Source organism: Indicator indicator, chromosome 38 (assembly GCF_027791375.1).
Source record: "Indicator indicator isolate 239-I01 chromosome 38, UM_Iind_1.1, whole genome shotgun sequence".
In the NCBI taxonomy this organism is placed as follows: Eukaryota; Metazoa; Chordata; class Aves; order Piciformes; family Indicatoridae; genus Indicator; species Indicator indicator.
In genome coordinates this window covers 2,737,632-2,765,201 of record NC_072047.1, presented here as the reverse complement: position 1 = coordinate 2,765,201, position 27,570 = coordinate 2,737,632, and the positions used below count along the sequence as shown (strand labels likewise).

At 56.3% G+C, this 27,570-nt stretch overlaps 2 protein-coding genes across 2 annotated transcripts; one reads left to right on the top strand and one right to left on the bottom strand.

Annotated features, from left to right (window-relative positions):
• Positions 1-1,265: 1,265 nt before the first annotated feature.
• DUSP11 (dual specificity phosphatase 11) lies at positions 1,266-9,494 on the bottom strand. Its single transcript, XM_054396596.1, has 10 exons — positions 9,465-9,494; positions 9,049-9,124; positions 7,826-7,957; positions 6,731-6,854; positions 5,942-6,002; positions 4,751-4,797; positions 4,069-4,144; positions 3,691-3,819; positions 2,570-2,614; positions 1,266-1,524 (listed from the first exon to the last, which is right to left on the bottom strand). The coding sequence occupies exons 1-10, from the start codon at positions 9,491-9,493 to the stop codon at positions 1,266-1,268; spliced, it is 978 nt and encodes a 325-aa protein (XP_054252571.1). The 5' UTR covers position 9,494.
• Positions 9,495-14,803: 5,309 nt separating this feature from the next.
• PROM2 (prominin 2) lies at positions 14,804-26,054 on the top strand. The gene is made up of 23 exons (XM_054396641.1): positions 14,804-15,023; positions 15,245-15,294; positions 15,410-15,612; positions 15,724-15,844; positions 16,042-16,105; positions 16,191-16,280; positions 16,391-16,590; positions 16,684-16,758; positions 16,851-16,914; positions 17,026-17,185; positions 17,313-17,465; positions 17,793-17,916; positions 18,419-18,510; positions 18,594-18,678; positions 19,501-19,647; positions 23,149-23,220; positions 23,299-23,391; positions 23,496-23,549; positions 24,214-24,294; positions 24,745-24,813; positions 24,958-25,047; positions 25,770-25,876; positions 25,991-26,054. The coding sequence occupies exons 1-23, from the start codon at positions 14,804-14,806 to the stop codon at positions 26,052-26,054; spliced, it is 2,478 nt and encodes an 825-aa protein (XP_054252616.1).
• The last annotated feature ends 1,516 nt before the right edge of the window (positions 26,055-27,570 follow it).

Sequence of the window (27,570 nt, the reverse complement as noted above, 5' to 3'; positions counted from 1 at the left end):
CCTGCAGCACCCCTCGAGATTAAGGCAACGCCTAAGACACAGGTGCCTTCCAGCCACTGCATGCCATGAAAGATTTCTCCTCCCCCCCCCCGAATTAGAGCCATCCAGAACTCCCACAGCCCTTGCCGTGCAAGGCAGAGCAGAGAAGCCCCCAGGACTGCTTGTCCCTCCCAGAAGAGCCTCCCCCTGCCCTTCCCCTCTAAATAAGGGCCCTACGAGCTCCCAGCCACTTTCAACACAGCAAGGGAAGCCCCAAACCGGATCCCCTTTGCTGAGGGAAAGGCATCCACAGCTAGAGCCCTTCACGACCGGAGCCCCATGAGGGGAAGGCCGAGACGACACACCCACCCCTCCTGCAGCGCAGCCCACCTGGCTCAGCCCCCCACGAGAGGAAGGGATCCTCCCCGCCCGGCCTGTCCCGCAGCCTGGGGCCCGGCTCTGACCTGGCGCCGCCAGCCGCCGCCTACCTCTCAGCGCTTCCGGGTTGCTGCCGAAACGCCGGCGTTCCCGCCCCGCCTCTCTTTCAACAGCCAATCAGAAGCCGACGTATCATCCGGGCACGTTGCTCCGCCCCCACGCCCACCCCGCCGCTTCCTGTCCCTGAGACGTCATGACGTCAGACGCCTGCCCTCAGCCCTTAAAGGCGCAGCGCCCTCCAGCCGCCCCGCTCCGGAACACCCCGAAATCGCTCTTCTCACCCCAAAACCTTCAGACGGCGAGGCCAGAGTCCACCGCCCCACAGCCCGCGTGGGTGTGTGTTCGGGTGGCTCCCGCAGGCCGCGTCAGGCCCGTTCGGGGTAGAAAGAACAGGCGCAGGAAGTGAGCTTTACACACGGTGGAGCTTTACTTTAGCAAAAGTGGGGGAAAAGAACAAAAATAAATCTCCTTCCAGGCCGAATCCCATTTCTTGTGCTGAGAAAACGAAGGAAATGCCCTTTCTTGTTGAAGGGTAAAGGGATGTTTCATTTCAACTCTGTCCATGCTTACTCTCCACATCCCTCAGGGAGTCTCTGGTACGACAGAGGATTACAAAATTCCTCTCGGATTTGTGAAAGTATCAAATGGAAGGGAGGAAAGAAGGGGGGGGGGAAAAAACGTCAGCCCCAAGAGCTGTGTTGTTAGGATTAAGAGCTCTACGTTTGCAGTTCCTGACTCTTGCTGGTGGGAGGTTACAGAGACGATGCTCGTTCAAGCTGGAGATCCCGGAGCCGCCCCCGGGGCGCTGCCGCAGCCCTCGGCCGCGCTTCGGTAAGGTCCCGCAGTCCCTAGGCTGTCTCTGCAGGCTTCTTCCGCCGGCGCTTGCGTTTCCTGGCTGCAGGAGATTTCTGTGGTGGGTAGAACTGGGGGGTCTGGGTGGAGAAGCAAAGTCCCTTGCGCAGCTCCTCGCCAGGCAAGGTGAGCTGCGAGTTCCTGGCTGCCAGAGCGCAGGGCTGCCTCTGCGCAGCTGAGCCGGCTGCCAGCTCCTGGGGCTGTGCCTGCACCTTGGGGCCTCGCCGCCGGCTCTTCCTGGCGCTGCTGGAGCTCCTGCAAGGAAACGTAGAAGTCAGTGCCACGAGAAGTCCAGGCAGTTCTGTGTCTCTGGATGCAGAGCACCAAAGGGATGGTTGTGAATCCCCTCAGCCCCTCCAGATTCATAGATTCACAGAATGGGTTGGGTTGGAAGGGACCTCAAAGCTCATCCAGTTCCAACTCCCCTGCCATGGGCAGGGACACCTCCCACCAGCCCAGGCTGCTCAAGGCCTCATCCAGCCTGGCCTTGAACACCTCCAGGAAGGAGGCAGCCACAGCTTCCCTGGGCAGCCTGTGCCAGTCTCTCCCCACCCCCATTCAAGAGTTTCTTCCTCCTCTCCAGTCTCCATCTCCCCTCTCCCAGCTCAAAGGCATTGTTGCTCATCCTGGCACTCCCAGCCCTTGTCCAAAGTCCCTCCCCAGCTCTCCTGGAGCCCTTCAGGTACTGGAGGGCTGCTCTAAGGTCTCCCTAGACCCTTCATGCTGAACAGCCCCAACTCTCCCCAGTCTGTTCCCATAGGGGAGGTGCTCCAGCCCTGTGCTCATCTTTGTGGTCTCCTCTGGACCTCCTCCAGCAGTTCAATTGGATCATTTTGCTCCAACCTTCAGCCTCCTTTTCTCCAGGCACAACACCCCCAGGTCCCTCAGCTTCTGCTCCCCAGCCCTGCTCTCCAGACCCTTCCCCAGCTTTGTTGCCCTTCTCTGGCCCTGCTCCAGCCCTCAATGGCCCAAAACTGAACCCAAGTACTCAAGGTGTGGCCTTGCCAGTGCAGAGCAATAGGAAAACATTTTCAGCAGGAAACATTTCATCTGCCCCTGGAGAGCAGGGCTGAAGGAGTCCTTGCTCTGCCAGAAGCAGGCACTGGCCAACATGAGTCTGCTCCTGGAATGGTTTCAGAGGTCATCTCCTGCCTAGGAAGTGCATCCCAGGTCAAGAGATTTAGAGAACCACAGAATTGTTTTGGTTGGATTAGACCTTTAAGATCAAGTCCAACTGTTAACCCAACACTGCCAGGTCACCATCAAGCCATGTCCCTGAGCACCAGAGGAAGCTCTTTACCTGCATTCACTCTTCCTCTGCCATTCTTCCTGAGCTGGGAACAGCCTAGAACAGAAAGGAAGTTATTGCTTCACTCTCAAAGCAAAGCAACCTGACTTGGCACCTGATCCAAAACCCTCCTGCACTCTCTGAAACCTCTCAAGAAAGCCTGGGAACATTTACCCCCCTGGGAACAAGCAGCAGCAGCACTGTCAGCCCTGTTACTCCATATCTACAGGCACAAGAACATCCTTCAGAGGCAAAGAGCTTGGCTGCTGTAGACACAAGCAACGATTCAATGTTGATTTAGAATCACAGAATGGTCAGGACTGGAAGGGAGCTCAAGGCTCAGCCAGCCCCAACCCCCCTGCCATGGGCAGGGACACCTCACACCACAGCAGGTTGCTCACAGCCACATCCAGCCTGGCTGCAAAAACCTCCAGGGATGAGGCTTCCACCACCTCCCTGGGCAACCTCTGCCAGGCTCTTACCACCCTCATGGGGAAGAATAATTTTTTCCTGACATCCAATCCGAATCTCCCCATTTCTAGTTTTGCTCCATTCCCCCCAGTCCTATCATTCCCTGAAAACCTAAAAAGTCCCTCCCCAGCTTTCCTGTAGCCCCCTTCAGATCCTGGAAGGCCACCAGAAGCTCTCCTGGGAGCCTTCTCCTCTCCAGCCTGCACAACCCCAACTCTCTCAGGCTGTCTCCAGAGCAGAGCAGCTCCAGCCCTCTGCTCATCCTTGTGGCCCTTCTTTGGACACCTTCCAGCCCCTCCAGATCCTTCCTGGAACAGAGGCTCCAGAACTGGACACAGAGCTCCAGGTGTGGTCTCAGCAGAGTGGAGCAGAGGGGGAGAATCCCCTCCCTGGCCCTGCTGGCCACACTTCTCCTGCTGCAGCCCAGGCTCTGCTTGGCTCTCTGGGCTGCAAGTGCTCACTGCTGTTGAGCTTCTCCTCCCCCAGCACCCCCAAGGCCTAGAAGCTGTAGACAAGTTTGAGGGAGGGTTTTTTCCCCCCCACCACAGAGCTGGCAAGCAGTGAGGGAGTTGTAGCTGTTCCAAAGCCAAGCTGAAGTGTCTCCCAGCTGAGAAGCAGCTTGTTCTGTTCCGTCTGCAGGGAGGGGAGAAGCAAAAACCTACCTGGGCACTGCCAAGGGGTGCTGGTTGGAGTGATGTGGATGGTGCTTGGTGATCTGCTTTTTAGTGTTTGCTGCAGCACTGGATTTGTCTTTGAAGGAGCCTGAGCTGAAACTCTTCACTCCACAGTTCCTTCAAAAGAATTCTGCATGACTTGACTGTGTCCAGAAGCCATTCACAGGTGATCACAGCTATTTGGCACACAACCCCCATTCACTGCTCCCCCAAAAAAAGACAGGCAGGAGGCTTGTGGAGATCTCCAAGCCCAGGTCTCCCAAATGCCCACCTTGTTCCTTCCCCACTGTTCTCCCTCCCCTCCTTGGAGCTGCAGCTGGACAGCAGCTCTGCCTGGACACAGGTACACAAAAAGCAAACCGTTACTTCTGTACAGCTCTCTTCCTAAGGTCCTGGATATAGTTGGTTCTCTCTATGGGATGCCCTCGGGACCTGTTGAACACTGGAGAGAGAGACAGAGCTGAGTTACAAGAAGGCTCTGAGTCCTCTTTGAGGCTGCAGAGCCCTGAAACCCTTTCAGAAGGACTTGAACCCCTTCAGTCACCACTTCCACACTCAGCTCACCCAGGATGACTCCACTCAGCCCTTCATACCACAGCCTGTGACAAGGCACAGCTGCAGTGTGGCTCTACCCAACCTTCCCTCTGTGCCCCCCATGTCCACTCAGCCCTCCCTAGCTCCACAGTCAGGCCAGAAACTGAAATAAAGAATCATGGAAAGGGTTGGGTTGGAAGGGACCTCAAAGACCATCCAGTTCCAACCTCCCTGCCATGGGCAGGGACAGCTCCCTCCCAACAGCCCAGGTTGCTGAAGGCCTCATCCAGCCTTGCCTTGAGCACCTCCAGGGAGGGGACAGCCATGACCTCCCTGAACAATCCTTTCCAAGTACCTCAAAGAAACCCCAACAGCTCCAGCTCCCATTCCACATGCCAAAGAGCTAAACCAAAATTAGCTCTCTGGAGCCAGCCCAAAGCTTTTGACCACCTAAAACCACAAGCCCAGGCCAAAGCTCCCACATGTGAAGGAGAGGACAGACGGACAGACGTACGTTCGATGGCCGCGTTGGGCTCCATGCCTTCCACATCAATCAGGTACCTGAAGAGAGCAGCAAAGAAAGCTCCAGTTAAGCAATGGACTCTGCAAACACTGCCAGCTCAGTGCTGATACACAAAAAAGGAAGAAGAACTGGGAGTCAAATCTTTACAGCCAGAACGGAGCATTGGCGTTGAGTGATGAAACAACCTGGGCAGGCTGCAGCTGGGGGAGAGGAACCTCAGGAAGTGCAACCAGGGCAAGGGCAGGGTCCTGCCCCTGGGCAGCAACAACCTCCTGCAGCAGGACAGGGGAGGGAGGACCTGCTGGGAAGCAGCTCCAAGGAGAAGGACCTGGGAGTGTTGAAGGACAAGGTGCCCAGGAGCCAGCAATGTGCCCTCAGAGACAAAAAGGGCTCAATGGTGTCCTGGGGGGGCATGAAGAAGAGTGTGGCCAGCAGAGCAAGGAAAGTTCTTCTCCCACTCTACCCTGCCCTGGTGAGGCCTCATCTGGAGTCCTGGGTCCAGGTCTGGGCTCCCCAGTTGCAGAGGGACAGGGAAATGCTGGAGAGAGTCCAGGGCAGGCTGGGAAGCTGCTGAGGGGCCTGGAGCAGCTCTGGGAGGAGCAAAGGCTGAGAGCCCTGGGGCTGAGAGCCTGCAGAAGAGCAGCCCCAGAGGGGAGCTGAGCAATGCTCAGCAAGAGCTAAAGGAGCTGTGGGGGGCAAGAGGCTGGGGCCAGACTCTGCTCACTGGTGCCCAGGGATAGCACAAGGGGCAAGGGGCACAGACTGGCACCCAGGAGGTTCCATGTGAAGAGGAGGAGAAAGTTGTTTGTTGTGAGGGTGCTGGAGGGCTGGAGCAGGCTGCCCAGAGAGGTTGTGGAGTGTCCTTGTGTGGAGAGCTTCCAACCCCCCCTGGGCATTGTGCTGCTGGGCAAGCTGCTGTGGGTGCCCTGCTAGAGCAGGGGGGTTGGGCTGGCTGAGCTCCAGAGGTTGTTTCCAACCCTCTCCATGCTGGGACTTGTGGAATAAGGGCTAAAAAGTGTCCCTTAACACCAACCTTCTCAAAGCTGAAAAGCTCTAGATCCTTGTCTTCACTACATCTGAGCTTATGCAGATTGTTTCATTCTTGTTTTCCTGCTGCCAACCTATTTCCCCCTGGAGCAAGACAAAGCTGGGGATGCCAAAACCTGACTAAAGCCAACTCACCTACAGACCAGGTAGCCAGTTCTGTTCAAGCCATGGGTGCAGTGAACTCCTATCAGTTTGTCTGTAACACAACAAGCAGGTTAGATTCCAGTGCTCTATCTCCACAATGCCCCCAGCAGAATCCCATTTGTGTCTGTGATGAAGGACTCCAGATGTGGCCTCACCAGGGCAGAGTAGAGGAGGAGGAGAACTTTCCCTGCTGCCCACACTCTTCTCCATGCCCCTCAGGACACCCTTGAGGCCTTCTTGGCCCCCAGGGCACATTGCTGGCTCCTGGGCACCTTCTTGTCCCCCAGCACTCTCAGCTCCTTCTCCCTGGAGCTGCTCCCCAGCAGGTCCTCCCTCCCCTGTCCTGCTGCAGGAGGTTGTTGCTCCCCAAGGGCAGGACCCTGCCCTTGCCCTGGTTGCTCTCCACGAGTTTCCTCTCCCCCAGCTCTCAGCCTGCCCAGGGCTCCCTGGATGCCAACACAGCCTGGGGGGTGTCAGCCACTCCTCCCAGTTTGGCACCATCAGCAAACTGCCTGAGGGTCCTCTCTGCCCCTCATCCAGGTCATTGATGAAGATGATGACCAAAGCTGGACCCAGCCCTGACCCCTGGAGAGCACCACAAGCCTACAGGCCTCTAACTAGATCCTGCACTGCTGAATTCCTTCTCCTCAACAAACCAACCTAATTATCTTGACATTCACACACCAAGAGATGGTCAATAAATTTCTGCTGTTCACTAAAACCTCTCTGGCCTCCCAAGTCCACAGTGCCCTTCCCAGGAGCAGGGAAAGCCACACTTACCATTGTCTTTGTTGTCTTCCAGAAACTTCTTTACCACATATTTGAACTGGTAAATGGTTTGTTTGTTTGGGATTTCATGGCCCATTGTCAAGATCTTGGAGTAGCAGAGTGTGGCTGGGAGCTCCTACAAGGAAGGACATCAATAAAGCCCAGGAAAAGCCTGAGGATTCTTATGGATTTGACAACCACAGCTCAGAAGCCAGAAGTCATTGAGTCAGAGAATGTTTTAGGCTGGAAGAAACCTTAAAGCTCATCCAGTTCCAACCCCCTGCCATGGGCAGGGACAGCTCCCACCAGCCCAGGCTGCTCAAGGCCTCATCCAACCTGGCCCTGAACACCTCCAGGCAGGAGGCAGCTACAGCCTCCCTGGGCAGCCTGTGCCAGTCTCTCCCCACCCTCACTGCAAAGAATTTCTTCCTCATCCCCACTCTCAGTCTCCCCTCTGCCAGCTCAAAGCCATTGTCCCTCATCCTGGCACTTCCAGCCCTTGTCAAAAGTCCCTCCCCAGCTCTCCTTTCAGGTCCTGGAAGGCTGCTCTGAGGTCCCCCTGAGCCTTCTCTTCTCCAGGCTGAACAGCCCCAACTCTCCCAGCCTGTCCCCACAGGGGAGGTGCTCAAGCCTGTCACTGTGTCTAAGAGATTAACAACACAGATTTAGGTAAGAAAACCTCTGCTGCACTGCCTTGCACTCCTGAGCAGCCTCTCTGCATTTTTGCTTCTCATGCCTTTGCTTTTTCTTCCCTGGGGAGGACAAAGCCCATGCAGAGGGCTGGAAAACCTTTCCAAGCAATTACTCACACAAGCCAGAGCTGGCTGTAATCAGCTGAACCTGCAAAGAGCAGCTTCAGGGTGTCCCAAAACCTGTGCAGGTTGGTACAAAGAGGATCTGCACCACGGGGGTTGAAGACATCAGGTTTGTGCTCGATCAAGGATGAAGACCCCATCCCAATGGGCCTCACCTCAGCCCCCTGCAAAGGATTCCAGTGCCTCACACTCTCTTTACATTTAGTTCCTCTTGAGAGACTTTGTGCACTTGATCAGCAGCATCAGGACTTGCTCTGAGCTTCCCTGCCCCAGCAGCAAGACCAAGACTGACCTCTGGCCTGTAGTAGCGAGTTGTGTAGGTTAGGTCAATGATCAGCCCCAGCTCCTCCTTCTGCTCTTTGATTTTCTTAAGGAGGTCACAAGGTGAAAACCTGTCCTCTGGAGGAAGCTTCTGATCAAAGCTCTGAGGGGAAAGAATGTTTAAGAGCAGACACAAAACTCAGGTGCACTGTCATCAGTGGGAAGAGGTTCCCTGGACCATTTTGGTTGGGAAGGAGCTTCATGGTCACCAAGTCCAACCATTCCCTAACTCTCAGAAGTCTGGATCTAAACCAGGTTGCTCAGCACCACATCTCTGAGGTTTTTAAACTCCTCCAGGGATGGGGATTCAACCACCTCCCTGGGGATTCTCTTTCAGAACCTTCCAAAAGTCACCCCTTAAAACACAAAGGTGCAGGCAAGGAGGAAAGGCAGATGCAGGCTGACACGAGTTACACTGAACCAAACCACAACATGCTTAGGCCCTCAGTGCTTTAGCACTCTTCAGGTGAGGGTTTCCAGGACTGACTGAAGACTTTACAGTGTGGCAAAACATCACAGCATGACAAACACATTCAGAAATGAAGTTTTTATTGGGTGGAAGCTATCAAAAACGCTTTGCAGCTGAAATGGAGATGAGCAAACAGCACTGCTCCCCATCATGAGCTCTGTAACTCCCACAGATGTGATGTTTTAGGCACAAATGCTGTGTTCAAATCACTCTGGAGCAGAGCTCCCCACAGCACACAGGGGCAGTGACCTCCAGGTTCAGCCAAGTGGGCAGTGCTGTTGCCACACCAACTTCTGACAGCTTCTGCTCATAAAACTTGGCCCCAGCACAACATTCACCACACTGCCATGGCCTCCAGGCACCTGGCAGCACTGGCAGGGGCTGCCCACAGCACCCTTCCTGCCCTGACAGAGCCAACCCTCCCCTACTCGAGTGCCCAGACAGTGCTGCCAGCACCCAGAAAGCTGCCAACGACACCCAGAAGTCGTTCCTGGTTCCCTACACAGTGCTGACACCACCGCGATGCTGTCACACACTCCGAGTGCTCAGACAGCTGCTGTGCTCCTCCCTCCCACGCGTCGTAAAGCGCTCGCCAAAACCAAACAACGAAACCACCCAGTGACGCTCTCTTCGGAAGCAATTCGCTCGCCGATTTTCCACAAAACGACCCCTGCCCGCAGCCACTTTCCACCCGCACAGGCTCACCGCGTCCAGTGGTGTTTTACCTTCTTCAGGGGGACCTTGAAGGCGATGAAGCGGGTGCCCGGCATCCTCCTGCCCAGCGGGAGGTAGTTGGTCCACCTAAAGCCCGCAGCACAGAGACGTCAAACCGCTACCACAGGGATCTGGCCCCGAGCTCGCCCCCAGCCCTGAGATCCTCAACCCCCTCCCAGGTCAGGGACTCTCATCTCCCCATCCCGTGACTCCCCCTGCACTTCGAGCCGCGGCTGCTGGCTTGCCGGGGGCTGTGCCACGTTCAATGTAACGGAGCACAGAGCGCGGCTGCTGACAGGGCCCGCCCGGGCCCCACGGCTCTCGGCATCAGCTGGCCGCAGGCCGCCGCGGGATAAGCCCTGGGAGAGCGGCGGACGGGAGGAAGCCGCGGATCTACATGCGGAGAAGACGGCAGACACACACTCACCGCTCCGGTACGCGGGACTTGCCCACCATGATGGCGACAGCGGCGACACCCGGCGCCATGACGTCACTTCCGCCTTCCCTGGCTATGACCCCGCGCGGCCGCCGTCCTGAGAGGGGCACCCGGCGAGACCACGCCCCTCAAGAGGCCACGCCCCATTGGAAGCCACGCCCCCAGGAGGCCACGCCCTTCGGGAGGCCACGCTCCGCTCCTCGCCTGAGGCGGTGGCGCTGCCTCGTGGTTCGAAATGGGTACAACAGCCCCGGAACAGGCACCGCCAGCCCAGTACCGGCATCACCGACCCGGTACTGTCATCACCACACCAGTACCGCCAGCGCCACCCCAGTACGGCCATCATCAGCCCAGTATGGCATCACTGTCCCAGTACCACCAGCAACAGCATTATCACCCCAATACCAGTGTCGCTGTGCTAGTACCCCAGGACAATCCCCAACCATCCCAGTATGAGTGCTGCATCACTGTCCCAGTACCAGTATCCCTGTCCCAGTACTAAAGTCACTGCCCCAATACCAGCATCACCTTCCCAGTACCGGTACCAGCATCACCTTCCCAGTACCAGCACCAGCATCACTGCCCTAGTATTGGCACCAGCATAGCCATGCCAGTACCAGTGTTACTGTGCCAGTACCAGTGTCACTGTGCCAGTTCCAGTATCACTGTGCCAGTACCAGAGTCACTGTACCAGTACCAGTATCACTGTGCCAGTACCAGTGTCACTGTGCCAGTACCAGAGTCACTGTGCCAGTACCAGTATCACTGTGCCAGTACTGGTACCAGCATCACCTTCCCAGTACCAGCACCAGCATCACTGCCCTAGTATTGGCACCAGCATAGCCATGCCAGTAGAATCAAGAATCAAGAAGGTTGGAAGAGACCTCAAGGATCATCGAGTCCAACCTGTCACCCTACGCCTCATGCCTATCTAAACCATGGTACCAAGTGCCACGTCCAATCCCCTCTTGAACACCTCCAGGGATGGTGACTCCACCACCTCCCTGGGCAGCACATTCCAATGGCCAACCACTCTCTCTGTGAAGAACTTTCTCCTCACCTCCAGCCTAAACCTCTCCTGGCGCAGCTTGAGATTGTGTCCTCTTGTTCTGGTGCTGGTTGCCTGGGAGAAGAGACCAAACCCCTCCTGGCTACAACCTCCCTTCAGGTAGTTGTAGACAGCAATGAGGTCTCCCCTGAGCCTTCTCTTCTCCAGGCTAAACAGTCCCAGCTCCCTCAGCCTCTCCTCATAGGGCTTGTGCTCGAGGCCTCTCACCAGCCTCGTTGCCCTTCTCTGGACATGCTCCAGCAATTCAACATCTTTCCTAAACTGAGGGGCCCAGAACTGGACACAGGACTCAAGGTGTGGCCTAACCAGTGCTGTGTACAGGGGTACAATGACCTCCCTGCTCCTGCTGGCCACACTATGCCTGATGCAGGCCAGGATGCCATTGGCTCTCTTGGCCACCTGGGCACACTGCTGGCTCATCTTCAGCTGCTGTCAACCAGTACCCCCAGGTCCCTTTCTGCCTGGCTGCTCTCCAGCCACTCTGACCCCAGCCTGTAGCTCTGCATGGGGTTGTTGTGGCCAAAGTGCAGCACCCGGCACTTGGATTCGTTGAATGCCATCCTGTTGGACTCTGCCCATCTGTCCAGCCTGTCAAGGTCCCTCTGCAGAGCCCTTCTACCTTCTAACAGATCAACACCTGCTCCCAGCTTGGTGTCATCTGCAAATTTACTGATGATGGACTCAATCCCCTCATCCAGATCATCAATAAAGATATTGAACAGGATGGGGCCCAGCACTGATCCCTGGGGGACACCACTAGTGACAGGCTGCCAGCTGGCAGTGGCACCATTCACCACCACTCTCTGGGCTCGGCCCTCCAGCCAGTTCCTAACCCAGCACAGTGCTGCTGTCCAAGCCACAGGCTGACAGCTTGGCCAGGAGTTTGCTGTGGGGGACAGTGTCAAAGGCCTTGCTGAAGTCCAGGTAGACTACATCCACAGCCTTTCCCACGTCCACCAGGCTGTCACCTGATCATAGAAGGAGATCAGGTTGGTGAGGCAGGACCTGCCCTTCCTAAATCCATGTTGGCTGGACCTGATTCCTTGGCTATCCTTCAGGTATGCAGTGATTGCCCCCAAGACAATCTGCTCCATGATTTTCCCTGGCACTGAGGTCAGGCTGACAGGCCTGTAGTTCCCAGGTTCTTCTGTGCGTCCCTTCTTGTGGATGGGTGTCACATTGGCCAGTTTCCAGTCTTCTGGGACCTCTCCAGTGAGCCAGGACTGGTGGAAAATGATGGAGAGAGGCTTGGCCAGCTCATCTGCCAGCTCTTTCAGCACCCTAGGATGAATCCCATCAGGTCCCATGGACTTGTGAATATCCAAGTGACTCAACAAGTCTCGAACTAATTCCACATGGATTTCAGGAGTACAACAGTGCTCCTTGACCCCATCAACCAGCTCAGGAGGCCAGTTATCCTGAAGTCCTCCTGCCTTACTGTTGAAAATGGAGGCAAAGAAGGTATTTAGAATCTCAGCCTTCTCCTCACCCTTAGTCACAATGTTACCCTCCACGTCCAGTAAAGAGTGGAGGCTCCTCTTGCCTCTCTTCTTAGCATTAATATATTTATAAAAATGCTTTTTGTTGTCCTTCACGGAAGCGGCCAGTTTAATTTCTAACTGTGCTTTTGCCTCTCTAACTTTTCTTCTACATGATCTAGCAACATCCTTAAACATATCACTAGTTGCCTCCCCCCCTTTCCAAAGGCGATAAACCCTCCTTTTTTCCCTTAAATCCTTCAGGAGCTGCTTGCTCATCCAGGCCGGTCGTCTTCCCCGCTGGCTCGTCTTACGGCATGTGGGAACTGCCAGTTCCTGTGCCTTTAAGAGCTCCTGTTTGAAGTAGGTCCAACCATCCTGGACCCCTTTGTTCTTAAGGGCTTTTACCCAGGGAACTTTCTGAATAAGTTGCCTGAACAACCTGAAGTTTGCCCTCCGAAAGTCCAAAGTGAGGGTTCTGTTACTGCTCCTCCCTATTTCCCTGCATATTGAAAACTCCACTATCTCATGGTCACTGCACCCTAGACAGCCTCCAACCATCACATCTCCCACCAGCCCTTCTCTATTTGAGTACCAGTGTTACTGTGCCAGTACCAGAGTCACTGTGCCAGTACCAGTGTAACTGTGCCAGTACCAGTATCACTGTGCCAGTACCAGTATCACTGTGCCAGTACCAGAGTCACTGTGCCAGTACCAGTGTCACTGTGCCAGTACCAGTGTCACTGTTCCAGTACCAGTATCACTGTGCCAGTACCAGAGTCACTGTGCCAGTACCAGTATCACTGTGCCGGTACCAGTGTCACTGTGCCAGTACCAACATCTCTGTCTCTCAGGACCACATCTCCATGGCTTCAAAACCCCTCCAGGATCAGGGACTCCACCATTGCCCTGAGCAACCTGGGCCATGCCTGGACAACCCTTTGGGGGAAGAAATTGTCCCTCATGTCCAACCTGAACCTCCCCCACGGCAACTTGACGCCATTTCCTCTTGTCCTGTGACTTGTTCCTTAGGAGAAGAGCCCAACCCCCAGCTGGCTCCAGCCTCCTCTCAGGGAGCTGGAGAGACCCAGAAGGTCTCCTCTCAGCCTCTTTTTCTCCAGGCTCAACACCCCCAGCTCCCTCAGCTGCTCGTCCCCAACCCTCTTCTCCAGATCCTTCCCCATCTTTGTTGCCCTTCTCTGGCCCTGCTCCAGCCCTCAATGTACTTCTTGGAGTGAGGAGCCCGAAACTGACCCCAGCACTCAAGGTGTAGCCTCAGCAGTGCCCAGTATGGGCACACAATCCTTTCCCTGCTCCTGCTGCCCACACCATTGCTGCTCCAGGCCAGGCTGCTGCTGCCCTTCTTGGTCACCTGGGCACACACTGGATCATATTTGACCACAGTTGACCAACATCCTGAGGTCCTTTTCAACTGGGCAGTTTCCAGCCACTCTGCCTCAGCCTGGAGCCTTCTGGGGTTGTTGTGATGTCAGTGCAGGACCCAACCCTCAGCCTTGTTGAAAATCACCTCCATAAAACCCCCACCACTGGGATGGGTAATTGTTGGGATGGCGAAACCATCATGGGGATGAGAAATCATCACCAGCATCACTGTCACCACCCCAGTGGCAGTGGAAGTGGCTGAGGCTCCTTTCCCACAGACAGACACAGGTATGTTCCTGTACCCTCACATCCTCCCTTTCCAGCCTCCACACTTCCCTGGCCCTGGGATTTTTGTCTTGGGACAAAGATTCAGCCAAACCAGGTCAGGATTTTCCAGTTGGTGGCATCTCGAGAGGGTGGTGGGGAACAGCACCCTGTGTGCCCGGCCTGGAAAGATGCTGCTGGCATCTCCAGCTGGGAGGAAAGCCTCTTTTCCATAGTCAGGAAAATGCTGGGAAGGTGGAGGTGTCAGCACCAGGGCCGGCTCGACTCGCCCGGCCGAGTGGGGGGCTGAGCTCTCGGGGTGCCCTGAGGCCGTCTGGGCACAAGGGGGCTGCCCCCACCCCGTGCTGGGTAAATCAGGTTGAACCTCCTTCATTTCCAGCCAACCCTGTAATTAGTGCTCAGCCCATGCTGGAGAGCAGGATCCGGCCCTGGGAAGGAGCCGCAGCAGCCTCAGGGCGTGAGGCAGGGACCAGCTGAGCCTGGAAAATTCATCTCACACCCGGACACCATGCAGGCATCACTAGCCAGAACTCAGCATCCCTCTCCCCGGGTTCTCCCTGCTTTCCCTTCTCCTGCACAGCCCTTTGCTGCTCTAGATCTCGGGATGCTCTTGCACAGGGTGCTCCTGCCCCTTTGGGACCCCATCTGTAGGCACAGATACACCCCCAAGGGCTTTTCCACCTGCCAAGTGATGCTCAAATCCCGGATCTCTCCTTGAGGTGGCCGTGGTGAAGATAAGCACTCCCCAGTCCGAAGGCAGAGGGTTCACTGCCACCTGACCCTCTCTCCACAATCCCCGAGGGGTTTTGCCATCCGTTTTGGGAACGGCCTTGACCGTGGGGATCCCATGGTGGTGACTCAGGGATGTTGGGGCTTGTGAAACAGGCCTGGGACGGTTTGGGAGACGCCTCCACACAGCCCCGCCAAGCCCAGCCGCCCCAGGGAGCCCATCGCGGGAACAAGCCACGGCAGCGTCTGGGCTTTGCGCGGCGGCCGACCCGTCAGGCAGGTTTCCCGGAGCAGAGCCGGGGAGAGCCACCCGGGGCCGGGCATGTCCCTCTGCCCGCTCGCAGGCTGACAGAGCCCTGCCGGCTCTCTCTTTCGCTGCCAAAGCCATGCAGGCAGTCGGGTTGCTGCTGCTGGCTTGGGCACTGCTGGGTACCGCTGGCACCCAGCAATGCCACCCTGCCGGCCCCGCCAGTGTCCTGCGCTTCACCGACACGCACACCGAGATCCGGGTGCCGGCGTTGCACCGAGTCCCCAGCTCGCTCGATCCCCTCTACAGCCTCGTCCGGCGTTGCCTGGACCTCATCCAGCAGAACCCCCTGCCCACAGGTGAGTCCCGAGCTGGGACCCCACTGCCACAGCTGTGAGGACCTACAGAGCTTTGCTCTCTGCAATCTCTGTGTCCAGAGCTGCCCCGGGGAGTCTGAACCTCCTCACGGAGCAGGATGTTGCCTCCGTGCCAGCCCCACTGCCCGGGGAGGGCTGGGGGGGGTCCATAGCGTTGGGGACCTCTGGGACCCCTTGTACTGGTGCTGTGGTTTCTTTTGCAGAGCTGCTCAGAGCAGCCCTGAACGACCCTGGCTCGGTACGGACATCACAGGTGAGCAGGGGAGTGAGGTGGGGGATCCCATGGGGATGGCACCTAGGGCAACCTGGGCACATGGAGCTCCCCAAGTCGGGCGCATCGGTGCCCATCAGGCTCTTCCATCACGTAGGTGGTGCAGTATGAGCTGGGCTACGTTGTCTGTGCCGTGGTGGCTCTGCTCTTCACCGTGGCCATGCCGGTGGCCGGGATGTGCTTCTGCTACTGCCGGAGCCGCCGGCGGTGCGGGGGCCGCCTACGTGCCCACCCTCGCTCGCTGGGCTGCCGCCGGCACTGCCTGCTGGCCTGTCTGTCCCTCACCTCCCTCATCATCCTGTGAGTCCACCCAGAGCACCCCATGAACCACCCTGGGTGAGGGGAGCCCTGCCCTACGGGGCTGGGAGGCTCTGCCGGGCAGCTCCATCACCGCCTGCTTGCCCCTGGCAGGATCAGCGTGACCTGCGCCTTGGTCAGCAGCCAGCGGGTGAAGGGGCAGATGGAGCCGGGGCTGGGGGCTGTGCCCACCACGCTGCGCACGCTGCGGCAGCACATCAACAACGTCCCCCAGGTGGGTCCCCGAGTGGCTTCCCCGTCCCTGGCATGGGGTGCAGCCCAAACCCTGGCTGCGCTTCCCTCGTGGAGTAGTTTGGGAGGTGAGAGGAGGTGGAACAGCCGTATTAAAAATGTATTTGAAAAGGCAATGTGTGTCTTCCTCCCCTCCCGACACCTGCTGCCCCTGCCTGACCGGCTCCTCTCTCCTGGCAGGGGGTGCAGATGGTGGTGGACCAGTTCGAGGTGCCCCGACAGCGGATAATCTCTGACCTGGGAGGTAAGCACCGTGCCGGGCACTCGCAGGCACCATCCCGAGCTTCCCAGCGGGCTGAGATGCTGATGGGGCACTCGGTGGCTTGCAGGGCTCAGCCGGAGCGTGGGGCTGTCCATCCACACGCAGCTCAAGGCTATGACCTACGCGGCGCTGGCGGATCTGCAGGACAGGGCTGGAGGTACGGCCGAGCGCGGCTCTCCCCGGTGCGGTGCCGGTGCCGACGCCTCGCCGGAGAGCCGGGGGGGCTGGGCAGAGCAGCGTGAACTAGCCCTGGGCTTTCTCTTTAAGACCTACAGACCTCGCTGCACCATTTACAGATTCTCGAGCGGACCGCACGGGCGCTGGCCTCGGCCCGGGCCGAGCTGGAGCCGGCGCTGCGGGAACGCCGTCGGAGCGTGGTTGAGCTGTTGGATGATCCACGCTGCACCTCCTGCGCCAGCATCCTGGGCAGGGCACAGAGCCTGGCGCTGGGCGCTGACTACGGCAAGGTGGGATGGGCTGCCTGTCCCCCGCCGTCATCACCCCCCAACCCCCCAACTCGGGTAGCCCCAACGCTCATGGGTTGCTTCTTCCACCCCAAGGTGCCGTCGGTGGAGAAGGTTTTGAAGGCGCTGGCTGGGCTGCCCCGAAGTGACTTTGCAGAGATGATTCGTCAGGTTGGGGGGGGGGGTGTCAGGGTGCAGTGATGGGGGTCGCTGTCCATGGGCAGCCCCAGACAAGCTGCTCAGCACCCCCTCCTTCCTCGCAGGGCAACGGCACCTTCAACTCCATCCCGGAGCTGGCTGTGGAGAGGATGGCACAGGTCATTCAGGGTGAGTGGGATCGAGCTGCAACGAGTGGGGACACCCTCCATGGGGCAAATCCCAGTTTGGGGGACACAGAGTGGGCCACGGGGATCCTTCAGCATGGCCTCGGCCCCACAGATCTGCGGGACGAGATGGCCAGCGTGACAGAGAAGGTGCAGTCCATCGCCAACAGCTTCCCTCTTCCCGACTACACCTTGCCCGTCAGCGAAGCCCTGCTGAAGGCAGAGGACAGGAGCCAGCCCTACCTGCGGGAGGTGGAGCGCTTCGAGCAGTACAGGTGACACCGGGAGGCACGCCGTGGTGCGGGGGATGCAGCAGAGATGGGCGCTGGGCCCCACTGCGAGCCCCAGGCTGATGCACCAGCTCCGTATCTCGAGGCTGTGCTCTGCTGCTCTTTCCCCCAGGTGGATTGCGGGCACGGTGCTTTGCTCCATCATCCTCCTCATCCTCGCCTGCAACGTGTCAGGGATGGCCCTGGGGGCATATGGGCTCTCCAAGCGGGAGGACCCCAGCGACTACGAGTGCCGAGGAGAAGCCGGTGCCAAGCTCCTCCTGGGGTAAGCAGCCCTGTGGGGGCCGCGGGGGGGCTGTTGTCATCGCGCATCCCCCAAGACCAGAGGGGCGCAGCCAAACTGGGCGAGTGGAAAGGCTTTTGAAGCCGCCGCCTGCGCCGGCGGGTTTGGGAGAAGCTGCTCCTCCCTGGCAGCTGGCAGCTCCCACACCCTGGCCCCGCTGCCTGGCACACCTCTCTCCCGCGGGCCCTTCCCAGGCGTGCCCGGGCGCAGGAGGGAGCCGCGGGGCTGCAGCTGGCCAGGCAGGTCCCCACAAGCCTCTCTGCCCACTGCAAAGCCACTGCTGACACCTCCCTTCTCTCTTTCTTTCAGCGGTGTGGGCCTGGCTTTCCTGTTCTCCTGGCTCCTCATCCTCCTGGTTTTTGCCACCTTCCTGGTTGGGGGCAACATCCAGACACTGGTTTGCAGGAACTGGGTCAACCAGGAGATTTATAAGGTGGGTGGCCACACACCCACCCATCAGCCCATAAATCTCTGCTTGTGTGCACCAAAATACCTCCAAACACTCTGTGACCTCCCCCTAAACCCATCTGGAAAGGCTCCATCCTAGACCAGAAGGTTAAGTTTAGGATTAGATCCTTGGATTTGCATCAGCAGTGGGGAGCTGTCCTCATGCTATTGATTCATTCAAGGTGAAGCTCCTACTTGCAGGACCCCTGTCCTCTGGTCCTTGGGGGTCCCTGGGGTGCTTGGGGTGGGCCACATGCTGTGATGGGCTCAAGAGCAGGGTTGGGAATGGGATCAGGGCTTGTTCCATGACTGTGCACAGGGCTGTCTGCTGCTTTCCAGCTGAAAGAGCCTTGGCTCTGCCGTGGGATCAGACAAATCAAGGCAAGATTAGCTCTGGCTGCACCTGTGAGGGCAGAGCACCCTCAAAATCAGTGCTAGGAACGCCTGTGCCTGATCCTGACCCTCTTTTTCTCCCCCATTTGGCCCAGTTCATTGACACCCCTGGGAACCTGCCTCCATCTATGAACCTCAGTCGGCAGCTCAACCTCAGGAGGGACTCCAACCTCAGTGCCATGTACCGGTGGGTGCTGCAGGAGCCCACCTCTGCCCCTAGACTGGGGGATGAATTTGGGGTCACACTGCCAACCCCTCTTTCCTTTCCAGAGAGTGCAAGAATGGTGCAGGGCTGTGGGAGGTGCTGCAGCTTGACAGGTCCTATGACCTGGATGAGCATCTGAAAACCCCCAAGGTAAGGGCTGGCTGCAGCCACAGCTTTTGGTATTGGTGTGAGGGTGCCTGACTTTTACTGGAGTTACTGGGATTCAGTCACAGAGTGCATTGGTTTGGAAGGGACCCTTCAAGGGCATCTTGTCCAACCCCCCTGCACTCAGCAGGGACATCTCCAACTGGATCAGGCTGCCTAGGGACACATCCAGTCTGATCTTGAATGTCTCCAGGGACAAGGCCCCAAACACAGCCCTGGGCAGCCTGTCCCAGTGTCTCACCACCCTCCCTGTGCACAACTTCCTCCTGATGTCCAACCTACACCTGCCCTGCTCCAGTTTCAAACCATTGCCCCTTGGCCTATCCCCACAGCACCTTCTGAACAGTCTCTCCCCAGCTTCCTATAGGTCCCCTGCAGAAGTGCAGCTCTAAGGTCTCCCTGGAGCCTTCTCCAGCCTAAACAGCCCCAACTCTCTCAGCCTGTTCCCATGGGGAATGTTCTCCAGCCCTCTGATCATCTTTGTGGCTTCCTCTGGACCTTCTCCATTAGGTCCGTATCTCTCTTGTGCTGGGGGTCCCACAGCTGGCCCCAGCCCTGCAGGTGAGGTCTCCCCAGAGCAGAGCAGAGGGGCAGGATCCTTTCCCTCCATCTCTGGCCACACTGCCTTGGATGCAGCCCAGGCTGCCACTGCCCTTCTGTGCTGCCAGTGCCCATTGCTGGCTCCTCTCCAGCTTCTCACCCACCAGCACCCTCAAGTCCTTTTCTGCAGGGCTGCTCTCAGTCTCATCACCCCCCAGCCTGGACTGGTATCAAGGATTCATCCTCCCTCATCTCTCCCCCTCACAGTACACAGCAGGATTCCAGAAGCACCTGGGGGACTTCTCTGCACGCCTGGGGGACGTGAGGCTGCTCCGCAGCGAGGGCAGGCAGGACCTGGAGACCTTCGCCCGCAGTGGAGTGGATGAGGTGGACTATGGACGCTTCCAGGAGGAGGTGAGGGGATGGCTGCTCATGGTCCTGCCTGCAGCAGGCAGCATCTGGCCCAGTGGGGATTTACCTCCAAAATAAATCACCAGGCTAGCTCAGGAGGTTTAGAAGAATGAATGAATCTCTATTTACAAAGTGTGATGAGTTGAAATCAATCCCCCCAACAAATTGGAGATTTACCTCTCAATAAATGTGATATTTTCCACCCAAAATATATCACCAGGCTAGTTCAGAAGGTTTGGAGGTAGAATGAAGCTCTATTTACAAAGTGTGGTGGCTTGAAATTGCCTCCCCCCTAAAAATCGGAGATTTACCCCCCAAAAAATTTGACATTTACCCTCAAAAAGAGATCACCAGGCTAGCTCAGAAGGTTTGGAATTGGAATTAATTTATATTTACAAAGTGTGGTGGGTTGAAATTGCCCTCCCCCAAACAAATAGGAGATTTTCCCCCAAAAATAAATCACCAGGCCTGCTCAGAAGGTTTGGAGGTAGAATGAAGCTCTATTAACAAAGTGTGGTGGGTTGAAATCAAACCCCCCCCAACAAATTGGAGGTTTTCTCCTCAACAAATTTGATATTGACCCTCAAATAAAATCACCAGGCTAGCTCAGAAGGTTTAGAAGAAGAATGAATTTCTATTTATAAAATGTGATGAGTTGAAATCAACCCCCCCAACAAACTGGAGATTTACTCCCTAACAAATTGGATATTTGCCTCCAAAACAAATCACCAGGCTAGCTCAGGAGGTTTGGAAGAAGAATGAAGCTACATTTACAAAGTGTGGTGGGTTGAAATCAATCCCCTCAACAAATTGGAGATTTACTCCCCAACAAATTGGATATTTCCCCCCAAAAATAAATCACCAGGCTAGCTCAGAAGGTTTGGAAGTGGAATGAAGTTATATTTACAAAGTGTGGTGAGTTGAAATTAATCCTCCCAACAAATTTATCCCCAAAAAGAAATCACCAGGCTAGCTCAGGAGGTTTAGAAGTAGAACAAAGTTATATTTACAAAGTGTGGTGGGTTGAAATCACCCCCAAAATAAAAATTGCCAGACCAGCTCAGATGGAAGCAAATGAAGTTCTGTGTCCAAGCAAAACTACAATCTAGAAATACAAAATGCAATGAATATGTACAAAATATGCAATATTTACATGGATTTACAATTGATAGACAACACAAGAACCCCTCTGGACAAAAGCAGGGGGCTACCAATAGCTTCTCCCTCTACCCCACCCCCCCCCCAGACAAGGGAAAAGAGAAACAAGAGATAAGCAGAGAGTAGTTTCTTAGCATTTAGCCACAACAAAGAAACACAGCCAAGGTCAGCAAGAGCCAAGCAGATGCAAGCAGCAAAGAGCTGAAAAAGAGAGGAAATTAATTTATACAAAATAACTTAATATTAGTTAGCAATGGGGTTATTTAGACCCTATCATTATTTTCCCTTTCTACATCCAGTGGTAATTTATTTACATTCTATCACTCAATCTGTGGAAAATTTCCTAGGTATCAGCCTCAAACTGCCACACAAAGCAAGCTAAAATCTAGAACTATAAAATGCAGTGGATGTGTACAAAATATATACAGACCTGTATTTACAATTTAGAAACAACACAAAGACCCCCTGGAATTGTTGCCAGACCCCTCTGGACAAGCAAGAGGAGCTGCTTGCAACCTCTCCTCCCCCTCTCCTCCCTTTCCCAGTACCTCACCTTTACAGTTTGAAGGGGGAACTTTCAATCCTGACTGCAAAGACTGAAAGTAAAATGAATTACCATTGGAAGCAAAACGAAATTCATGGTAAGGTCTATAGAATTCATTGGATTGCTAATGGGAATATAGAGCAGAGGCACAAACAGTTCACACAGGCTCACAGGATGTTGTAGTAAGCCCTGGTAAGGAGGTGCCATGGGTGATGAATGAGGCATGAGCCCTGCTGCTGAATCATGAGATTCCAGAGATGCAGAGGGCAGAGAATCTCAGAAGTCCTCTCAGTAGTTCTTTATTACTGTGTTGTAGAATCCCCAGCATTAGAAAGTCTCAGAGTCTCACACAGGATCACAGCTCAGAGGATGTCAGGGGTCGGAAGGGACCTCCAAAGATCATTGAGTCCAAGCCCCCTGCCAGAGCAGGAGCAGAGAATCCAGCACAGGGCACACAGGAACACATCCAGACAGGGCTGCAAAGGCTCCAGGCAAGGAGACTCCACAACCTCTCTGGGCAGCCTGCTCCAGGCCTCTGGGAGCCTCCCAGTGCAGAAGTTCCTCCTCCTGCTGAGCTGCAACCTCCTGTGCTGCAGTTTCCATCCAGTGCCCCTTGGCCTAGCCCAGGGTGCAAGTGAGCAGAGCCTGGCCCCTGCCTCCTGCCCCCCAGCCCTCAGCTCTTGAGAGACATTGAGCAGATCCCTCTCAGCCTTCTCCTCTCCACACTCAGCACCCCCAGGGCTCTCAGCCTCTCCTCCCCAGGCACTGCTCCAGGCCCTTCAGCATCCTTGGAGCCCTCTCTTGGACTCTCTCCAGCAGATCCCTGTCCCTCCTGACCTGGGGAGCCCAGAGCTGGATGCAATATTCCAGCTGTGGCCTCAGCAGGGCAGAATAGAGGGGGAAGAGAACCTTTGGCTCTGCTGGACACACTCCTCTGAATGCACCCCCAGTTCTTTCTCTTTTCTTCTCTTGTTGCTTCTGCTTCCAACTTTCCTCTCTCTCATCCATGGCCTTGCCAGGGTAGCTCTGCTTTGACTACTGTGTGAGGTAAGGGGAAGGAGGGAGGGAATGTGGGAGGAGGTGACAGGTCCCCTGGATCCATCCAGGGGGGTCTGAGGCGTTTCTGTGTTGTTTATAAATTGCAAATATATAGACATTGTACATCTATTGTATATTCGATGCATCTGTTGTATATTTGGTGCATCTATTGTGTATTTGGTACATCTGTTGTATATTTGGTGCATCTGTTGTATATTTGGTGCATCTGTTGTATATTTGGTACATCTTCACTGCATTTCATATTCCTAGATTGTAGTTTGCTGTAAACAGAGCTTCATTTGCTTCCATCCCAAACTGAGCTGGTCTGGCAATTTTTATTTTTGGAGGTAGTTTTCTCCAAAATAGCTGTGGGGGTGGGGTGTAGATTTTCAAGCCCCCACACTCACACAACATCTACACCAGCAGAAGGTCAGGAAGGAGCTAAGGGAGCAATGCAAAAGCAGAGATCCACAGAGAGAAGGAACAAAAAGAGGACAGAAATATTTATGCAGCTTAACTTTTATCCTCATTAGCAAACCAATGGAATGATGTGTACAAAATATCAGTAGTTTTCTTTTGTGTGGCCAATGGCCAATTTTATTTACTTTTTTTTAACTTGAAGATGGCCAGAAAGTTCCTGTTCTTGTTTCTGGGTAGGACACTAAGCTAAGGCACTTAGCTTTAAACTATAGCACCCAGCCACACCTGAGGCTGGCTTCCAGGGGGGAGATTTTAGCCAGCCACCAATTTCCATTTTCCCCCAGATGAAAATCCCTGTGGTGCAGACCAGTCTCCCTGGCCTGGCAAGGAACCTTGAGGGGCTGCAGAAAATGCAGGTGAGCAGTGGGGTGGGCAGTGGGGGCTGCCTGTGTGCCCCCGGGGACACCATAACCCTTCTGTGTCCCCCCCCCTAGAGGAACAGCACCGTGGCAGGGCGGCTGGCCGCCGAGGCCAGGGCCCTCTGGCAGATGCAGAACTCCACAGTGCAGTCACAGGAGGCTTTGGTGGTGAGTCCATGCTGGGCTGGTGGTGCTGCTGGCCTTTGCCTGGTGGTGTCCCCATGAAAGGGGGGACAGGGATTTTGCAGCCTTCTCACCTCCCTGTCCCACAGGCAAAGCTGGGGGAAAGCGTCCAGTTCCTCTCCCGCTTGGCACCGCACCTCCAGGTACTTGCATGGTTTCTTCCAGTTCTCAAAAATAAGCAGGGACTTGTCTGCCAGGGCCCCAAAAAGCCAGTTCCACGGTGATGGCAGAGCCAGGACAAATGTCACCCAGGGAGGATCAGTCTTCTTTAGCAAGGAGATTTGCTGCTGCAGATCAGAGACCCTCCTGCAGCACTGGGTGTATTTCAGCATCCCTGGCAGAGCTGTCACAGAGTCATGGAACGGTTTGGGTTGGAAGGGACCTTAAAGATCATCCAGTTCCAACCCCTTCTATGGGCAGGGACACCTCCAGGTTGCCCAAGTGTCATCCAGACTGGGCTTGAACACCTCCAGGGAGGGGATATCCACAGCTTCTCTGGGCAACCTGTTCCACTGTCTCACCACCCTCACTGTGAAGAATTTCTTCCTCATCTCCAGTCTCAATCTCCCCTCTTGCAGCTCAAAGCCATTGCCCCTTACCCTATAGTGGTAGCATGTCCCTCAGTGTCTCATCTCACCCCCTCCCTGTGAGGGAGTTTCTCTGACTGGGGCAGGCCCCTCTCTCCCTGCTTTCCCTCAGTCAGACTCAATTTGAAGCTTGGCACATGCCCTGCTCCTGCCACCCCTGGGGCACCCATCCTGCTGCTCAGTGCTCTAAGGATGCTCTGCCCTCCCTGTGCTTCCCCAGGAGCTGGTGAAGACAACGCTGACCACCACGGCCTCAGTGGAAGCCCGACTGCCTCTGCAAGCCCAGCAGATCCTCCGGCAGGTGAGTTGGGCCTGGGTTAGCCCTGGAGGGGCTACAAAGTCCTCACAGCCAGAAAGAAAGAGAACAGCCTGCTGCAAGAGGAGTGCCTCAAGGCTCCAGCCCTTGTTTCTAAGCCTGACATGAGCCCAGAGCTGGTTGGAGCTGGGCTGGATCTGGAGCTGGATCTGGGCTGGATCTGGAGCTGGGTTGGATCTGGGCTGCATCTGGAGCTGAATCTGGAGCTGGGCTGCATCTGGAGCTGGGCTGCATCTGGAGCTGGAGCTGGATTTGGAGCTGGGCTGGGCTGGAGCTGGGCTGGAGCTGGAGCTGGAGCTGGAGCTGGGCTGGAGCTGGAGCTGGAGCTGGAGCTGGGCTGAAGCTGGAGCTGGGCTGGAGCGGAGCTGGAGCTGGGCTGGAGCTGGAGCTGAGAAGCACAGCTCCTGCCCTCCATTCTGCCCTCCCTCTGCCCAGGAGATTGGCTGCTTCACCAGGAAGGAGCTGCGCTACTTCACACAGTACCTCAACTGGGTCGGGCAGACGGTAGGTGCCCACCTTGCCAGCAGGACGATTCTTTGGGGTTGGGAGCCCCCACAGATGCTGTGTGCAAGCCCTGAGCTGAGGCAGCAAAATGCATCACCTGGGGCCAGGAGCGTGTCTATGTCTTGCCTCTGCTTCTGGTTCCAGCTGAGGGAAGATGTGGCATCGTGCCAGCCGCTCGCCACGGCCCTGGATAACGGCCGAGTGATCCTGTGTGACCGCATCGCTGACCCCTGGGTAAGGATCCTCATCCCTCCATGGGGGTCCAGCAGAGACCTACAGTGTGTAGCATCCCACCGCCACCCAGCAGGGATTCATGGCAGCAGCCCAAACACCCCCCATTCCACCAGGACAAGGCCACCAAGCCACCACAAGGCTCCCCAGATTCCTCCACAGGCTGGGGGCTGCCTGTCCCTGTGCACCTGTCCCTGTGTCCAGTTCTGGGCTCCTTAATCCAAGAAAGATGTGGAGTTGCTCAAAGGTGTCCAGAGAAGGGCAACAAGGCTGGGGAGGGGTCTGGAGCACAGCCATGTGAGGAGAGGCTGAGGGAGCTGGGGGTGTTTAGCCTGGAGAAGAGGAGGCTCAGGCAGACCTCATTGCTCTCTACAACTACCTGAGGGGAGGTTGTAGCCAGGTGGGGGTTGGGCTCTGCTCCCAGGCACCCAGCAGCAGAAGGAGGGGACACAGCCTCAAGCTGTGCAGGGGGAAGTTTAGGCTTGATCTTAGAAAGAAGTTCTTCACAGAAAGAGAGATTGGCCATTGGGATGTGCTGCCCAGGGTGGGGGTGGGTTTGACATCCCTGGAGGTGCTTAAGAAGAGCCTGGATGAGGCACTTAGTGCCATGGTCTGCTTGATTAGTTAGGCTTGGGTGATCAGTTGGACTTGATCATCTTGGAGGTCTCTTCCAACCTGGTTGATTCTGTGAACTCAGAGGGGACCCCTGTGCTCTCTCCTTGCAGAATGCTTTCTGGTTCAGCTTGGGGTGCTGCACCTTCTTCCTCATCCCCAACATCATCTTTGCTGTCAGGCTCACCAAACACTTCCGCCCCATCCGCAATCGGCTCATGTAAGCGGCGGGCACGGGGTGGGCAGGAAGGCTGCATGGGGTGGGCAGGAGGCAGGGAGGGGAAATGTGGGCTCCTCCTTGATCCCCTGATGTTTCCTCTTTCTCTTTCTGCAGCTCCACAGGGTCAGAGGAGACCTGTCCCTTCCACATTCCCCGTGTGACGGCACTCAAGCTCTAGGATGGGGGCCAGCTGGATGTGGCAGCACTGCCTGCACCCCAGAGCTCCTGTCAAACTCATACCCAAGCACTGCAGGACTTCAGGTCCCTCTGACATCCCTTCCTCAATGTCCTTCAGGGTCTGAGCATCCTTCCTGGGTGCAGGGCATGAGTCTCAATGCTCTCTGGGGCTTGAGGGTCCTCTAATATCTCTTCCTCAGTGTACTTTGGGGTCTGAGCATCCTTTCTGGGTGCAGGGCACTCATGGCCATGCTTGGTGAGGCTCTGGGTCTGGGCATCCTTCAGGGATGCTCCCAGAGCCTGGCTGATCCATGGCACAGAGGAAGGTTCCCCACAGCTCTCACTAAGCACCAGAGTGCCTCTCGCAGACCCCACAGGGAAGGGCATTTTCCTGCCACCCCATGATGCTTCCCCATGCCTGGCACCCCGGGCAGTGGGTTCATTAAAGCCCTCTCCAGCCAGACCCACCACTGCCTGCTTTTTCTTTCACTGGTGCCATCTCCTCAGTTTCCCGCAGTTCAGCCCCTGGGAGGTGAGTGACAGTGACAGTGACAGTGACAGTCCCAGGGCCTGGCCTAGCTTCACCCAGATGCTCCTACAAGGGAGTCCCTGAAGGTACCAGGACCAGGGGAGAGCCAGGGCTGGGGCCAGGGCCAGAATGACAGAATCAACCAAGATGGAAGAGACCTCCAAGATCACCAAGTCCAACTGATCACCCAATCCTGTCTAATCAACCAGACCATGGCACTAAGAGCCTCATGCAGGCTTTGCTTAAACATCTCCAGGGATAGTGACTCCACCACCTCTGGAGAGCTTCCAGTCCAAGCCCCTGCCAGAGCAGGAGCAGAGAATCCAGCACAGGGCACACAGGAACACATCCAGACAGGGCTGCAAAGCCTCCAGACAAGGAGACTCCACAACCTCTCTGGGCAGCCTGCTCCAGGCCTCTGGGAGCCTCCCAGTGCAGAAGTTCCTCCTCCTGCTGAGCTGCAACCTCCTGTGCTGCAGTTTCCATCCAGTGCCCCTTGGCCTAGCCCAGGGTGCAAGTGAGCAGAGCCTGGCCCCTGCCTCCTGCCCCCCAGCCCTCAGCTCTTGAGAGACACTGAGCAGATCCCTCTCAGCCTTCTCCTCTCCACACTCAGCACCCCCAGGGCTCTCAGCCTCTCCTCCCCAGGCACTGCTCCAGGCCCTTCAGCATCCTTGGAGCCTTCCCTTGGACTCTCTCCAGCAGATCCCTGTCCCTCCTGAACTGGGGAGCCCAGAGCTGGATGCAATATTCCAGCTGTGGCTTCAGCAGGGCAGAGCAGAGGGGGAGGAGAACCTCCCTGGCTCTGCTGAATGCCCCCAGGGCACATTGTTGTGGCATACAGAACTTGTTCTCCACCAGCCCTCCCAGATCCTTCTCCACAGGGCTGCTCTCCAGCAGATCCCCTCCTAACCTGTACTGGTGCAGGTTATTTTACCTTCTCAGATGCAGGAGAAGAAGTCCCAGAAGCCTTAACAGAAGCAGCAGCTAA

What these genes read in the sequence shown, in the direction of transcription:
- DUSP11 (XM_054396596.1), bottom strand. Translation starts at nt 9,493, where the DNA reads ATGGTGGGCAAGTCCCGCGTACCGGAGCG. An exon ending in GGAAGACAACAAAGACAATG is followed by an intron (nt 6,003 to 6,730) that starts GTAAGTGTGGCT and finishes GTTGTGTTACAG; the next exon opens with ACAAACTGATAGGAGTTCAC. An exon ending in CAGAGGAAGAGTGAATGCAG is followed by an intron (nt 1,525 to 2,569) that starts GTAAAGAGCTTC and finishes GTTTCCTTGCAG; the next exon opens with GAGCTCCAGCAGCGCCAGGA.
- PROM2 (XM_054396641.1), top strand. Translation starts at nt 14,804, where the DNA reads ATGCAGGCAGTCGGGTTGCTGCTGCTGGCTTGGGCACTGCTGGGTACC. An exon ending in GATGGCACAGGTCATTCAGG is followed by an intron (nt 16,915 to 17,025) that starts GTGAGTGGGATC and finishes TCGGCCCCACAG; the next exon opens with ATCTGCGGGACGAGATGGCC. An exon ending in ACCGCATCGCTGACCCCTGG is followed by an intron (nt 25,048 to 25,769) that starts GTAAGGATCCTC and finishes CTCTCCTTGCAG; the next exon opens with AATGCTTTCTGGTTCAGCTT.